This window comes from Acomys russatus, chromosome 31 (assembly GCF_903995435.1).
Source record: "Acomys russatus chromosome 31, mAcoRus1.1, whole genome shotgun sequence".
In the NCBI taxonomy this organism is placed as follows: domain Eukaryota; kingdom Metazoa; phylum Chordata; class Mammalia; order Rodentia; family Muridae; genus Acomys; species Acomys russatus.
Window position 1 is genome coordinate 28854497 of NC_067167.1, and position 16335 is coordinate 28870831.

The 16335-nt window shown below is 38.6% G+C and overlaps 1 protein-coding gene across 1 annotated transcript in view; it reads right to left on the reverse strand.

Moving 5' to 3' along the window:
- Nucleotides 1-16335, reverse strand: part of Otogl (otogelin like) — a 136541-nt gene that overhangs the window by 79090 nt on the left and 41116 nt on the right. The window contains exons 19-25 of the mRNA XM_051172978.1: nucleotides 15106-15315; nucleotides 12207-12372; nucleotides 11517-11591; nucleotides 8881-8933; nucleotides 6936-7098; nucleotides 3453-3560; nucleotides 2472-2610 (exon numbers count right to left, since the gene is read on the reverse strand). Of these exons, the coding sequence (XP_051028935.1) occupies nucleotides 2472-2610; nucleotides 3453-3560; nucleotides 6936-7098; nucleotides 8881-8933; nucleotides 11517-11591; nucleotides 12207-12372; nucleotides 15106-15315 (914 nt within the window). The remainder of the gene's footprint in view (nucleotides 1-2471; nucleotides 2611-3452; nucleotides 3561-6935; nucleotides 7099-8880; nucleotides 8934-11516; nucleotides 11592-12206; nucleotides 12373-15105; nucleotides 15316-16335) is intronic.

The window sequence follows — 16335 nt, forward strand, 5'->3', positions numbered from 1 at the left end:
AAATGGCACCACAAAAGCATCTTTAACAGAAACAATACATCCAATAGAACAGGACAGGCTTGATTCAATGATATCAAAGGAATGTCCTTTTTCTGAATATGACAAAATATTCAGAAGAGGAGAATTTCAAAGAAATAATTAATATACAGACGTTCCATCATGTTTTGTTGTACAAACGCTTCCACAATTCCTAGCAAAGAGTGTAGTTTCTGGACTTAGAGCATCACTACCAATGGGACCTTGTTTAAAAAGTTGAAAACAAGACTCCACGGCAACCTATGGAAACAGAGTCCACACTAACAACATCCCCGAATGATGTGCATGAACACAAAAGTTTAGTTGTTTTGATATCATCACAATGAAGGCAGCTATATGAACTTAATATAAATGCTTGTCACTGTAAGTAACAGCAGTTAATTTGACTGCCTTTACTCTACTATGTAGGGAGACTGTAGTATATGTCAAACCAGTGATTTTTTTTTAACTTTATAACTCAGTTATAATTATGCTATTCTCTAAGAGAAAGCCAAAAGAAATATAATTCATTGCACTGATTCATAGTGATATGTGATCTAATTGCACAAATACGAAATAATCAGAATAATATTACAAATTGTGTTTATATGATGGCTATTAAAATAATAGAACACAAGAACAGGGACGATCAATACAAGTTGGAAAAGAAAGTAATTACACTTCTAGAATGCACATTAATTACTGTGCCTTTTCTAATGCTCCAAACATCAAGCAATACACATAACAAAACAAAACAGAATTTTTTCATCCACAGTGAGATGCATTATTAAGTGAGCCACTGAAGGGAACAGAGTTCAACACAATAAGGGCTTTATATGATAAACTCACAACCAACAGCATCACCAATAGAGAAAACTTAAAGCAACCGTATCAACCAGGAGCAAACTGGGCAGTCCACTGTCCCTGTTTCTATTTAAGACACCATCTGGAGCAATAAAACAAAAGTGGAAAAGTAAAGGCTACAAGGAGGGTAATAGCTCAAATACTCTCCATTTGCAGATAACATGACATTTTAACATAGCAGAATCCCCAAAAGGCCATCAGAAAACTTGTAATAATGAGCAATGATTTCAGCAAAGTAAAAGGCAAAACCAAGCTAGAAAAATCGGTAGCCTTTTTACGTACTCAATCAGAAACATGTTCATAGACTGGTAAAGTTACTATTGTGAAACAATCACCATCCCATACATATCCACAACACTCTTCACAAAAATTGAAAGAAAAAAATCTATCCTAAACTGAACTTCATATGGAACCACAAAAATACCTAAATAACAAAAGAAATACTAGGAATAATAATAATAATAATAACAACAACAACAACAATAATAATAATAACAACAATAACAACAACAATGCTGAAGGAATTACCATACAAGATTTCAAGCCACATTACTGGGCTTCAGTAATAAAAACAGCATGGTGCTGTTACAAAAACACACATGTAGGCAAGGAGAGCAAAACAGAAGTCCTGAATATGAGTTCATATAGTTACAGATTTCTGATATTTGAATTATATGCCAAATATGCAGAAATAAAGATAGCAACTTCAATAAACAGTCCTTGGAAAACTGGATGCTCACATGTAGAAGAATTTAATTAGACCAATACCTATAGCCCTGCACAAAATAAATTCCAAGTTCATCCAAGACCTCGCTGTGAAACCTGAACCCCTGGAACTGCTAGAAGAAATATAGATGGTGCCTTAAGAGATCAAGGTATAGAAAAGTGCTCATGGTTGTTTAATATGTAAGGAAAATCTTCATGAAGTTGATCTTTTTTGTTTTATGGAAATGGTCAAAATGGATCTTATACTCTATTCTCATGAGAGAATGTGATGTAAAAACCATATCTAGAAAAATACACTAATCACACGTTTACTTGTTGGGGGAGGGGTGTTCATTTTACTGTTCTTGTGTGACTCTATTGAAAAGCTTACATTTTTTTTCATTTATATGTTTAATTCTGCAACAAACTATGCATGTAGACTATCCATACACTTTACCCATATGAGAAATTTTAAGATTTTTCTCAGATATACAAATCCAGGAATTTGCCAAAGGATGCCATCAAAATAGCATTCCTAGCCCCAAAAATCATATTCATTATATATAAAATATATGGTTTAATCTGTTATATTATGTTTAATGCCAAGTTAACAATAATTAAAATAATTCCCATTCAGTGAGCAATTAGTCAAGCCCTCTTTACCATTGGAGATAAGTAGAGTCATTATTTTCATTTCACAGACAAGGAAAAGGGCTATTCCTTACCAATAAGAAAATTTAGGATGAGTTTAAAGTTAAAGAAATACGTTTAAAGTAAATACAGTCATAAACTTCATTAGTGGTATATACTAATGTGATATGCCATAGACAACATGTCGCTCTGTACCTTGGCCTTATGCAAAATAAAAAAAAACAATTATGACCAACCTTTATCAAGAAAACCTGGCAATCGCTGATGTAATCATATTCCAAGCCATCAAAGGAATGATAGTGCCGGTCCCCGTATACTGTGCACACAGCAGGACATGGGGAATATGTGCAGTTGAACATCCCCCGCCGACAAACACTATTAAAGAATGACAAAGGTTACCTTGTGGAGAAGTTAGGTTCTAATCAGCAGGGTTTTTTTTTTTTCATTTTATGTATGTGGGTGTTTTTCCTGTATGTATTTCTGTGTACTCTGTGTGTGCATAGTGCCCGTGAAGGCCAGAAAGGTAGGGTTGGATCCCCTTGGAACTGGAAATCAAACCAGGGTCATCGCTGCAGCACTAGCATTTTCAAGTAGCCTAACCATTTGTACTCAGAAGCAACTAGAGTCAATAATCCTTATGGATATCGACGGTTCATTCTGATAATGCCAAATACAGTGGCCAATTTGTCTTGGGTTTACACTTAAAGTACCAGATACAAAAATTAAATGTGAGACACACAAAAAACAGATAATAGAGTGAAAATTGAGCATAGGCTTTACTAGCACCCAGAGAGCACAATCCAACCCCTTTGCTTAAGCTAGCTGGATACTATCTTCCTGATTTTAGAACCCTTGTGTGTATTTAAAGAAATTTTAGCAAAACATGATTGTTTTATGACACTATGCTTATTGACTTCTAAACAGTCCAACTTCTGTTGAATAAGGACTTCTCTTTGGAACCCTTAGCAACCTCTTATAAGTTTACAATATTTTTCCTATTAAGTTGCCATATTGTCATATTTCATACTTCTCTCCTAAGCTAGCAGGTCTGAATTTAAAATGCCATTGTCCCTTCATAGAAAGTAGCCATTCAGCGGCCCCCAGGCTTGATTCTGACTTGCTTTTGTTACCCAAACACATATAATCATGACAGTAAAATAATTGAAATCAACCCAATGGCTGAGGAAAACTTCTGTGGAATAAAAGGCTGCCTTTACCAGGTGTAACATGGCGTGGAAATGACTTCCCCGGAGACATACTCCCAGTCTTTCCAGATGCAGGGACAACTTTCCGGAACGTAGCACTTCCCTTTGTGCTCCGCCATTCTTGCAAATGAAAGAGGAATATGATTAGAAAAACCCCGCAAGTGTCAGGCGGGCTTGTGGTCTTTGATTCTGTCATGGTCAACATTGTCTTCTGCATTGATGGTTTTGCCTTCTTTCTTCCTCACAAGGTCCTTGAGAATCGCAGTGGTAACCTGCTATTCTTCCTCTGAGTGCCACCAGGTCTCCCCCTCCAGGGGACATAGTCAAATTTGAGGCACCAGAGTACCCCACTCTCAGTCATAACCCACTCTCCACTCAACTGTGGAGAATGTTCTGCCCATTGGCTAGATCTGAGTAGGGGTTTAAAGTTTACCGCCTGTATTGTCCTTGGCTGGTGCCTTAGTTTGAGCGGGACCCCTGGGCCCCAATTTGCCTATCATAATGTTCTACTTGTAGGTTTCTAGGACTCTCTGGATCCTTCTACTTTGCTATTCTCCAATACTTCCCCTATGAGCATATACAGGGGGAGGAAATCCCCCTCAGGAACAGTCATAGGGGAGGGGAAAAAGGGGAAAATGGGAGGGAGGGAAGAATGGGAGGATACAAAGGATTGGATAACCATTGAGATGTAACAAGAATAAATTAATAAAAAATTCTAAAAAAGAGAATCACAGTGGTAACTAAATGCCAAGCACCTGATCAGATATGATTTAGCCTTCTGTTATATAGTACAATAAATATAAAACAGCAGTGTATATTTGTAACATGGCAAGTCATTCTAGAACAAGCACATTGGAATAGAGAGTGGTTGTCCCCATCATCATTGTTTGCTACTAAAAGAACCTGTGTTGTGTCCCCTGTATGGGGAGACCTGGTGGCACTCAGAGGAAGGATAGCAGGCTACCAAGAAGAGACTTGATACCCTATGAGCCTATACAGGGAGAAGAGGTCCCGCTCAGTCACAGTCATAGAGAAGGGGAGTAAGGGGGAAACGGGAGGGAAGGAGGAATAGGAGGATACAAGGGATGGGATAACCATTGAGATGTAACATGAATAAATTAATAAAATATATTTAAAAAAAAAAAGAACCCATGTTGTCTAAGAGTCCCTGGCGAAAGAGTAAATTACGAAATCAGCAACGTTTTCCTGCTGAAGAATTTAAAAGGCAAACAAGTGTGTTTCTCGCTGCTAAGATACAAAAATTGCGACACTTTGATTTAGATGTATTTAGGTGAAAATGAAGCAAGAATTTCACATTCCTTTTTATTAATATGTTGTCTTAAATGTTACTTGATAACGGATGGGTTTTTTTTTTTCATCTCTAATCAGAAACTAGGAGGAGAAAGACACAATTATTTTGTATCTTTTTGGTTGGCTGGGATGGAGCTTGTGATAAACTGATGTGCTATTGTATACTCAGCCATCCATGAAACAAATACCACTACCTTCATTTTTAAAAGAAACTGGAGCTAAATAACTTGCCTCAAGGTTATTTAACAAAGAGGACCAATGTTTGAAGCCACTAATATTGACTTTCTTCTACTTTGCATTATTTTTGTTCAGTGATTTCTAAACTAAGTGCACGTAGACCCTTTCTAACCACTGACCTTATGGTATCTCAGGGAAAATACATGCTATACTAAGGTATTATCTCAGCACAAGCCAGGAAACATCACACTGAAGATATGATAACTTAAATTAGCATCATCAACCTCTTACCAGAAGTTTCTGTTTGTAAATTTTTCCCACATCAATCATAAACATCTCAGCTGATTGTAGTTCTATCTATTTCAATGCAATTAAGGAAGTCACTTCTGTAAGTTTCTTAATAAGGTTTAGTCAGGAGACAAATGCCAACTTTGAACTAAAAGTCAAAGATGATAGACAGGAAAGAGCATCAAGCGCCCCATCTGAACTAAAATTTAGCTACAGCTTTAATTGGCCATGTGCCGATTAAATGTGCTTGTCACAGTCAAACAAATCCAGCAATGTTGCAGGTTTTAATTATTTCCCACAAATGTTTTCTTTTCATTGTCTTTTTGACAAATTGTTTTCTTTGCTCATTCATTCTACTGCCTGATTTCCACCAACTCTGTTTTCTTCTCACGTGTGAGATCTTGTCTGTTGCGACCTTCTTTCTCTCTTTCACATGCCCTGCTCTTCTAAGAAGATGGAAACCATTCCCAGATACTTGGCTCTTTGGAGCCATTTAGACAAAGGGGATTCTCCTGGGAGACAAAGTACAGGACCTCCCTCTCCTATGCCCTTGCTTTTCATGAGTTGATCTTGGCTATGTCTTTGTGGGACATATTCATTGAGGGAGAATGGGTGACCTGTTTACCTGGGATGGCCCTCCCTCTAGTCCTCATCAGATGGCCAAGAAGAGGGAAAACTGATAATACATATGCTTACAAGGAAGCTAACAACCTCCAGATTCTATGTCTGTCCAGGTACATGGTATTTCTACAATGGAAGGGAGTATATGAAGACAAGATCGCCTACAATTAAATTGTGATTCATATACATTAAATACACTACACTACACAGAGAGAGAGAGACTGTGTGTGTGTTATTTGTCTTACAGTATCTTACATATTTTACAATGACTACCTAGTTGGGGACTGAGAGGAATGTGTGACAAAAATCATCCAGCTAACAGTGGCAGAGTTCGAATTTGAGCTCTGGTATGAATGGGGTCAGAGTTCCCACTTAAAAATAACCCCTTATTTAGCCTCAATAGTTACCTTCAATGTTTATAATTAAATCAGTTAACTTCACTATTGCAAATTAAGGTTGATGACAATTAGTACAGCAATTATATATACATATATATGCACACACATATATACATATATATACACACACATACATGTGTGTGTGGGTGAGTGTGTGTGTGTGTGTATGTGTATGTGTGTGTGTTGTATACCTAAATGGTTACTTGAGTGAAGGTGACTGGCTGTGTAACTATTTCCAAACCTGCAGCTGAAAAGGGAGAAATGCCAACCTTATCTTAAAATACGTTCTTTCTTCAATTTTGTGCATGACTCCAATTTATCTTGCACAATGTTAAATTAGCCTAGATAAATAGTTACAACAGTCTGCAAGCAACCAACTCAAAGTTAACTGCTGTTAACTGGCTATTCTTAGAATATTTTTAAAATTATTTTAAGGGTGTGTGTGTGTGTGTGTGTGTGTGTGTGTGCGTGATGTGCCTAAGTGTGTAATGATATGTATATCGAGGTCAGAGAATAGCTCTGTGGAATCAATTCTCTCCTTCCGACTTTATATTGGTTTCATGAATCCATCTCAGGCCTTTAGGCTGATAGGCCAGCTTTATTAACCACTTAACTATCTAGTGTCCCCAATAATATTTTAGGAGACCTTATTTTTTCTTTAAATCTTGAATATGGTTGTATTATCAGGAAGGAAACTCACCCTGAAGTACAAACACAGCCACTGATACAGGGTGAGGACGGAGCACAGGTGAAGTTCATGGCCAGATTTGCACACGTGGTCTCACAGTTTATACCACCAGCTGGTAATTCAGGGTCTGGAAACCTGCAGTCAAAATATTTCTTCCCTTCTGGGCAGGCGTGGACTTCACATATAAACATGGACAACATGGCTTTAACTTTGTGTTTGTTCCACAATCTTATGCACAAGTCATGCAAACAAAACTCATAGACCAGATCACCACTGTAGGTAAAGGATGCTCTCATTCTGTGAGAAGCTTATCAGCATTACCAAGGCAGAGTCTGTTCAGTCCTCAGAATTCCCACAATCTGTTTCCAACTTGAAAATCCTAGCCACCTTCCTAACTGTTCACCGAATAACTCACATAGAATTTCTTGAAGTGAAAAAAAAATGGTATGTTGATTAATTCAAACACACCAATTTCTAAGGACTAAAAAGTAGAGTAAATCTTAATACATTTACAAAACCATAATATGAATATTACTTCCTGATTTTGCCTTGTCTCCAAGGCATTATTTTCATCATTTTTTAAACTATACAGTGATGTACAGAAGTGGCCAGAGTTATAGAGGCATGATGTAGGTACCTGTTTCCCAGAAGGCTTTGGGGCTTTCAGAAATCAGCTAGGACACTTCCGTGGGACCAAAGGGATAAATTCTTGAGGACTCCGTTGAGAAAGCAGGTTACCTAGATATCCCTGATTTAACTATGTGCTACCCTGAAGGGAGAGGGGCATAGTGGGGGTTGCCAGTAACTACTGCATTATCTGCAAGGCCCAGTGACATAGAGAAGTAACACATAGAGAAGCCCCAGACTCACCTAAATTCTGACAAAGTAAATCTAGAATGTGTAATTCAAAGGCCATTTTATTGTTTTGTGCTGTGTTCTAAGAGGCAAGGTCTCACTATCAAGCCCGGGTTCACCTATAATTCCTGTCTGCAAAGTAAAATGCCTTTAGCTTTTTTAACTAGGAGTATAGATAGGGGCCAGTATGTTTGGCTGAAAGGTAATTTATTATGATGTTCATTCAAATAAATAACAGAGCCTAAATCTCCCTATCTATCAGAATGAACACAACCAAGAGTTGTCACTTGCCCAGAATTTTTTTGTAGGCACTGAAAATCTGAGATTACTTATTCATCTGATGAAAATGCAGATTCATGTGGTTCTCTCTAACTTGAAGATCTTCAGGGTACATATTCCAGCGGACAGCGATATTCTAAGAGAACTGACAATGGATGCATTTTGTAGACCTTTCATTTTTATTTTTCATTTTTATAACATGGTGTTGCATCAGGTTTGCTGAATCTGGTCTTGAAATACAAATTGCCTTGCCTCCACCTCCTCACTGCTGGGTTGCCCGAACGTGCCTCCGCGCTCTTACTCTATGCTATTTTCCACTTGTTGCAACTAATCCTAAAACCTTGTTACCTAGACACACCCCAGGACCAAGGAGCACTGACATTTATCTTGGCAATTGGTAGACATTCAAACTCTCTGGCATTGCTAAGCCTCAACAAAAATCAGCTGTTTCTTATGCGCACATTAAAAGCTGTGACGTGTTGGTGTAGCTGGTTGTTACAGCCAGCATCTGGGTTACATTCCTAAAGCCTTTCAGGTACCTGAGGTGGTGCTGGGGTAGACAGAATAAAGGCTACGTGCCTTGGCTGATGATCTGTGTCTCTAGGCAGCCTTATCTTCTTACCTACATCTGTCCTACAAATACTCTAATTCTTCATGTGAAGAAAGTCAGACATCATTGGAACACTCTGCTGACTACGTGCTACTACTACAGGCATGTGCTTAAATACAGAGGCTTGCAAGGGACTCGATGCCTTCTGTCAGAGGAGTCTGAGAAAGGGTTTGAGATACATGCTCCACAGGAAAACCTTTATCTGGAACTCACCAGTAGAGGGTGTCGCTAGCTCATCACATTTTACAGTCCCGTTTGAACACTGGCTAGAAGTAAAAAACAAAAAAACAAAAAACAAAGTTAACTTATAAACCCAAATCTCAAGTTTTATTCAAATAAATCATTCCCCTTCAGCACAGCTCGAAGACAGCTCTTTCATTTTGACATACTTTACCAAACATCTCCATGCACAGGGCCTTGTTGGAGACATGTGAATAAAAACATCACAGCATTGTTACTAGCCTGACCCAAACATTTCTATACTAGTAACAGAAAAATAGACAATTCATTTATACAATATGACACATTCAACACAAAAGTACATTTAAAAACTTTAAAAAAAAAAATCTGTTCATAACTGACATCTGGGTGGTCAGAGGAAATAGACCCTGAGCGGTTCTAAAGAATGGATGGAGGTTATGACTTGGACGAGAGAGGAAAATTCCAATGCTCAGTGGAAATACTATAAGATACAAAGCACTGCTATGCTTAATCAGTTGCCATGAGAAGAGGTGGACAAAAGAGGTGAAGCCAGACCCTGCTTTGTAGTCAACATTTTGAAATGGGGTGGGCTGGGAATGGGACCATACAAGCAAGGAGATAAAAATTGGGGTGTAAGATGAGTAAATTATAATAAATTAAAAAAAATCTTTTACAGACCTGGAAAAAAAAAAAGATTTTGTTTCTGTTGAACTGTGCTATAAAGGCCTTTAAACACAGAAGTGAGATGGTCAGTTTGAAGGTCAAGACAATCATCCTGGCAGCATCACTGAAAATGAACTGAGTCACAGGTGAGTACAATTGATTGTAACATTAAGAGGAAAACCGGGTTCAGACAAATGAACCTTTAAACTCCTTAAGAGAAGAACGTAACAGGAACACACGCCAGCCCCAAGTAACTCCAGGATGGATTTCCCTTCAGCTGTAGAGCAGACCTTGTATTCTATACTTGCAAAATAAAGAAACCGACATATCAAGGGCCACATTACATGAAAACCGTACACACACATCTTTTAACAAGAGAATGTCCCTTGGAGGTGTGTTAGTCCATACTGCAAATGCTATAGAGGAACTGAGACAGCCATGTCTACTTACTATACTTCTGGTTTGGGGACATTTGACATGTTCACAAATAAGGTCGCTATGCTAAATATTTTTTTTATTTCAGCACTAAGGAAGGGAGGATTTTGTTTTACTAAGTTTAAATAAGGAATGTTAAGGATATTAAATTCAAAAGAAAACTCTTCAAACATTTGGAAGGAGACTACAGACGAGGACATCAATATGCAATGGTTTTGCTATGGTTTATTTACTCCCAAATGTGTCATAAGGATTGGTCCCCACTGTAGAACTGTTGGAAGGTGAGACTTTAAAAGTTAGAGCTTAGGCACAAAACTATTTGTGCTTTATGAGGGAACCAGTTCTAAAGGAGGTAAATATGTTTATTATCTGGGTGACTCTTTAAAAGGGTGGTTGTCGCAAGCAGATTTGGCTTGCTTGACTCTCTCTTTCCTGTGCATCCAAAATTCTTGGACCCTCACAACTGTGAGCTAACATTTACAAAGTGTCCACCCTGTGATGTTTTGTCATAGCAATGTAAAACAAAGAAATTCTTAGAAAAGTGCAAGAAAGAACAGGTAAGTGGCATTGTTAAGCCAATGGGTTAGGAAAGGAAGAATGGATTTTACCTACATGAGGAAAATAAAATCAAGTCAAATCCAAGGTTGCTGGGGTTTTGAAGGCTGAGTGTGTTGAGCATGAGAAAAAGAGTCAGAATGATTCTCGGATTTCTGGCTTGTGAAACTGGAGATCGTAGTATATTCTACAGGGGGAAAGATGCAATGGCTTCTTTATGCTTTAATCAGGGGGTGAGAAGGACATAGATGTAATTATAAAGGTAAATTTGGTATGAATGATAACTTGCTGTCAATACAAAATGAGCTGGGAAGGACGGTCTGTAATGGAGCGAGCAATGCCAAGCCAGGTGCCCGGGCCGAAATTCCAGTGCTATTATCAAGTTGCGTAACTACGTGTGCCCCAATTTCTACTCATGTATAAATTGGAAAACATGGCAGGACCTATCTCTTGCAGTTAGTCATGAGTGCTTAATCAATAGTACACATGGCATGCTCAGAACAGAGCCAGGACAATAGAAAGCCCGCAGTCCTGCCTTGATAAGATTGCCATCATTATCTACACATCGTGAGCACCTGCAGTGCAACTAAAGGAAGGCACTGGGAGATGGGTGTAGATGAACGGGGCTATGTGGACAGGCTATAACTGGACCGTGTGTCGTCTTATGAGTGTACTGAACATGGCTTGATATACATCATGAGAAGACGAGTGGCCCATCTGTGCGTTATTGTTCAGAACCATTTAAGAATTTTTTTTTTGAACCAGTAGATAAACCATAAACCTATAAAGACCTCAGACTACAGGTCTTGAATTTGAATTACTACCCCATTCCTAACATCTATTAAAGAACCAAAGCTTCTTAAAGCGCTTCCGTTTCATCTTATGACAATTAAATTTAGGAATCTCTTCGGAAATCATCAGTATATGTCTCAGGCATTTCATATTCCATAGTCTAAAGTGATATATATGTGTTTAACATATTCATTGACACCTACCATAAGCCTGAGGGTGTTGGGATAAGCTCCCCAGGCTGATAAATGCTCCCTCTGTAGTGACACCTGCAGTGATAGCTATAAGAAAAAAGTGAAGTAAATAAAATAAGATGCATATTCTTTCCAACGCAAGTGAAATAACAGCAGACTCTGCTCTGCAAGTGGCTTCTGTATTCATTCACCATTCTACAGGACTGCACACAGTCCTAAATAGACACAGAAACTAACTAGACATAGTAGCTACAGATTTTGAATGTCAAAATGTTGTGAACTGTTTGTTTAATCCCAACAAAAGTCACTGAATACACATAAGAAAAACACATCTGCTGTGTCTTTTATACCTGTGCACAAGACAAAATCTTCACTTCCTGTGGGGGCTAAGGACTTTGTGCATGAGAAGAGCCATTATACTTCTACCCCTCATGTGACAGGGAAATATAAACCTTGTTTGTGATTGGGGTATGGAGAAATCAAGTAGTAATAAGTTTCAGGATTAACTATTGGAGTCTCTCTGGATTTCTGAAACTTTCTGGGAGTAGCTCACCATATTAATAAAAAGCAGATAATAAAACAAACAACCACAAAGAAAAAAGACGTTTAGCGCTTTAAAGAAACAAGAGCCTAAATTCATTTGGCCTCTCAGAAGAAAAGCAGATACAAGCTGATTGTTGACAAGTCATCTCCGTGACTTACATAGGAACACAGAAGTTAAGTGTTTCTTCATAGAATTTGCCTTCGGGACAGTTGCAGCCTTCAGCACAGTCATCTTTGCACTGCTCTGGGGAGGAGAGAGATGTGCAGGAACGAAGGCACAGTGAGGAACAGTGATGGTAGAGCATGCCCTTCTGACATACCACGGCTGTGGACAAACAAATGTCGCCTAAGAAAGAGTCTCACAGGCATAGAAACATGTTATTTTCACTCATACATACAAAGTAGGTACAAATCATAAGATGTACACTATCTTATGTCAGTGAGCACATCACTGATTTGATAACAGAATCTGATAAATGAATGGATGGATATTCAGGTAAATGATAGGTAGGTAGATGATAGATAGACAGATGATAGAGAGATAGATAGAATAGAGATAGATGATTGATGATAGATGATAAATAAATAGATGATAGGAAGGAAAGAAGGAAGGAAGGAAGGAAGGAAGGAAGGAAGGAAGGAAGGAAGGAAGGAAACAAACTATTCCTAGCCTCAATAAGAGTATAACATGTTGGTTCCTATTCCTCAGATGCTGTTAACTTAGACATTCTGTGTCATCGTTAATTCCTGTACCATATTTATTTGCTCCTACAGAAGATACTTTTAACAGTCTGAGTAAATTCCTGTGTTACATTTAAATCTTCACAGTCCTACATCTTTAACCTAGTTTGCTCATCATTGTTATGATAAAACATTGACCAAAACCAGTTGGAGGGGGAAGGAGCTTATTTGGCTTACACATCGTGACCACGGTCCATCAAAAACAAACATCAAGACAGGAACTCAAGCAGGACCCGAGTCGAGAGCCAGGGAGGAAATGTGCTCACTGGGTTGATTCCAGGGGCATAGTCAGCTATCCTTTCTTAAGCAATCCAATAATACCTATCTAGGAGTTGCACAGCCCATGGTGGGCTGAGTCCTCTTTCATCAATTAGCAATCAAGAAAATGTCCCGCAGTTGTGTTCATAGGCCAGTCTGAAGGAGGCAGCTCCTCAGCTGGGGCTCTATTTTCCCAGAGGACTCAGGTTATACCAGGTTGACAAAAACTAACCACTATGGCTATCGTCACTTTTGTCATATTTTTGAAACCTAAGTAAGCATTTATTCATTTACAAATGTGACACAATTTGATCTTGTTGATTCATACAGTGTTTGAGGTTTTTTTAATCCCGTTTATACTTTATTTTTTCAAAACATTTTCTAAATTCTATTTAAATCAACTGGACCTAAAAGTGGCAAGAATCTAAAATAGATCTGCACAATGACTACAGCTGACATGCCACTGTGGATGGGGGAGCTCTCATGAACTCCTACCTCTAGATTAAGAGCTATAGGCCATTAATGGCTGCTGAGACTCAATCTCCTCCAGAGACAAACTCCATGATAGGTTACCTCATTCCAAGTACTTAGCTCTAGACACATATACATATGAGCAACATTAAGTGGACTCAGTAGGGTGCACTTATACACATATGTGCAATAATAATAATTACAGAATAGGTCATAACTTTGACAGGGAGCAGGGAGCCATGAGAGGAGTTGGAGAAGAAAAGAAGTAGAAATGATATAGAGTAGTCACGTGTGAACATCTCAGAATAAAACACTAAATTAAAATACATGGTATGGAATTTTCAAAGAATTAATAAAATACTATTTTTTAAAGTTTTCCCTTTATTTAAGGTAAACAAAAATCTAAAATACACTAAAAAAACATCTTGACCATTCTGATTCAAATATAATTAAAATTATGTTAGGTGTGTAATGTAACTTTGTGAACACAAGAGTAGAGAGTATTTCCAGAAACCATAAGTAAAGAAAGAAATGAAACAGAATTTGGAAACGGGGAAGGGAAATGTTGACCCTAGTTGTCTTGGATCTCGGGTTTCCCTCTTGTGGGAATGGAAACGACCTTATAAAACAAGAAATTGGAAAACCAGGCTGAGAGAGATGGCTCAGCCACTAAAGGTTAGGCTCACAATAAAACATCAAGAAATTGGACGACCTTTAAGCTGACTTCTCAAAGATGAGAAGCCTCCGCTGAAGAAGGGACTAGAGCAGCAGTCAGAAGACATTCTATGTAAGACACCAAAGGGCTAGTGTTTCCAGCTTTGCAGGTTCTGAGCCCTGCTCTTGTAGCACAAGAGCAGCTAAAGGCTGCATGGAAACAACTTACAAAAAAAAAGAAAGAAAGAAAGAAAGAAAGAAACAGGAGTCCCAAGGTTATAACTGGGGAAACAATTAAAGGATGCGTATGGAATCGCTTTCCCTTCAATGAAACAGCAGACATGATAGCCAGGCACATTAGACTCCAAGAACATGAAATAACAGCTGCCTATTACATTTTGTACCTATTTAACTACAGATCAGCTGTGTCACTTATAGAATCATCCTTTCCCATATTCTTCAATATTAAAATATGACATTTCCAGGATAAGAATTTTTCAAATTTTTCTAATTATTTTTAGTGCTTCTTTCAAGATACATCATTATACTCAAACTTTGTAACAAATAATGGGCAGTTATTAGTGTTCTCTCTCTGTGTGTGTCTCTATCTCTTTTCTCTTTTCTTCCCTCCTTTCTCCCTCCCTCCCACCCCCTCCCTCTGTACCTCCTCTACCACCATGCACTTAAGGGAAGGGTCTCTCAGATGTTAAACAAACATTACAGCACTCGGTCCTCAGGGTATAAGTTCTTTCTAACATTATCTCCAGTAAAAATAAACTCTGTATTCATTTGTTTTCAGTACTATACACCATAAGAACATTTCAAATACTTTATATACAATATGGACATCTTTATAAAGAATTAAGAATAGTAATTATGAATACAAACCTTCCTAAGGAGTTACCTGCCCATCTGTCTGTGCTGTTGTACTCACCACAGAATGAGATCTGAGCTCTGAAGTCAATGGGCACACCGCGCTGACCACACAGGTAGGCGTAGTGGGCTAGAGCGTTGCACAGGCAGGGGCTTCCACATTTGCAAGCATCGTGGCGGCACAGCTGATAGTACAGCCCTGGGCTGACGTAGACATGACAAGAAGCAAAGAGCTCCTGGTGGATGACATCACAGTGTGCTGCATAACCAACTAACAGACAAAGAATCCATGAGTTTTTCATGTGCCAGGCCAGATAGTACCCCAGAATAGGGTACCAAAACTAACAAGCATCTCTCCCTTTCTTAGAATGTTATTGTGAGTGCCAGATAGTCCAGCAACTCACACAGGTAACAACATCGAATGCACATTCAATCACCTTTGCGCCAAAAATCTAGTGTACCTGAATAACAGGAACAAGAAAAGGGTTCGCCACACTTAGCCCAACCTGTGCACCACCTCAGGAAACCTGTTGTGAGGAACTGGAGATTACTGTCCCCAGGCCTCCAGGCATGAAAACAGTGGTTCCAGATAACGAATGTAAGGACAAGTTTGTAGAAAGCACAATTATCCCAGAAATGGAGTTCACTGCATTCCAATGAAGTCTCAGGGGTGAAAGAAAGTGGGGCAGATGTCACAGAGTCATCCAGCGCCATGCAGTGTGGAGTGTCTGGCAAACGCAAGAGCTCACCTTTGTCTGATTAATAAATCTATATGTGAAAGAATAGGTGAACGATGAATAGGAATTAGGACTTGGAAGATGTTTTGAAGTCTTTGAGACATAACCATCATTATATTATTTAAAGCAGGTTCCTACAATCACAACCTCAAGGCAATTGCAGAGCGAATACAGTCCTGTACAGCACTGGCAAAACAAGTGTGACAAGATCAGGGAGATAGTCTCTTTCAGAAAAAGGAGAAAAGGTGAGGTATGCGGTTTCTTGGTGTAAGTGGAGCTTACTTGAATTGGTTCCCTCAGAGATAAAAACTAGTCAGTCTTTGTACTGCCGTTGTCATTGAAGAGACGGTTGGACATCAGACACTTTTCACTTTCCAGGAACACTGAAATTATTCTGTTGAGGATGCCATGCATATTCATTTATAATAAAACATTTTCATTCATTCCATAAGCATCTTATGCAATGCATTTTGACCATGTTCACCTTCCCAGATCCAAGGCATTCTTAATAATAAAAACCCTGGTAGTTATCTAAGTACTATTTTGCATTAAAT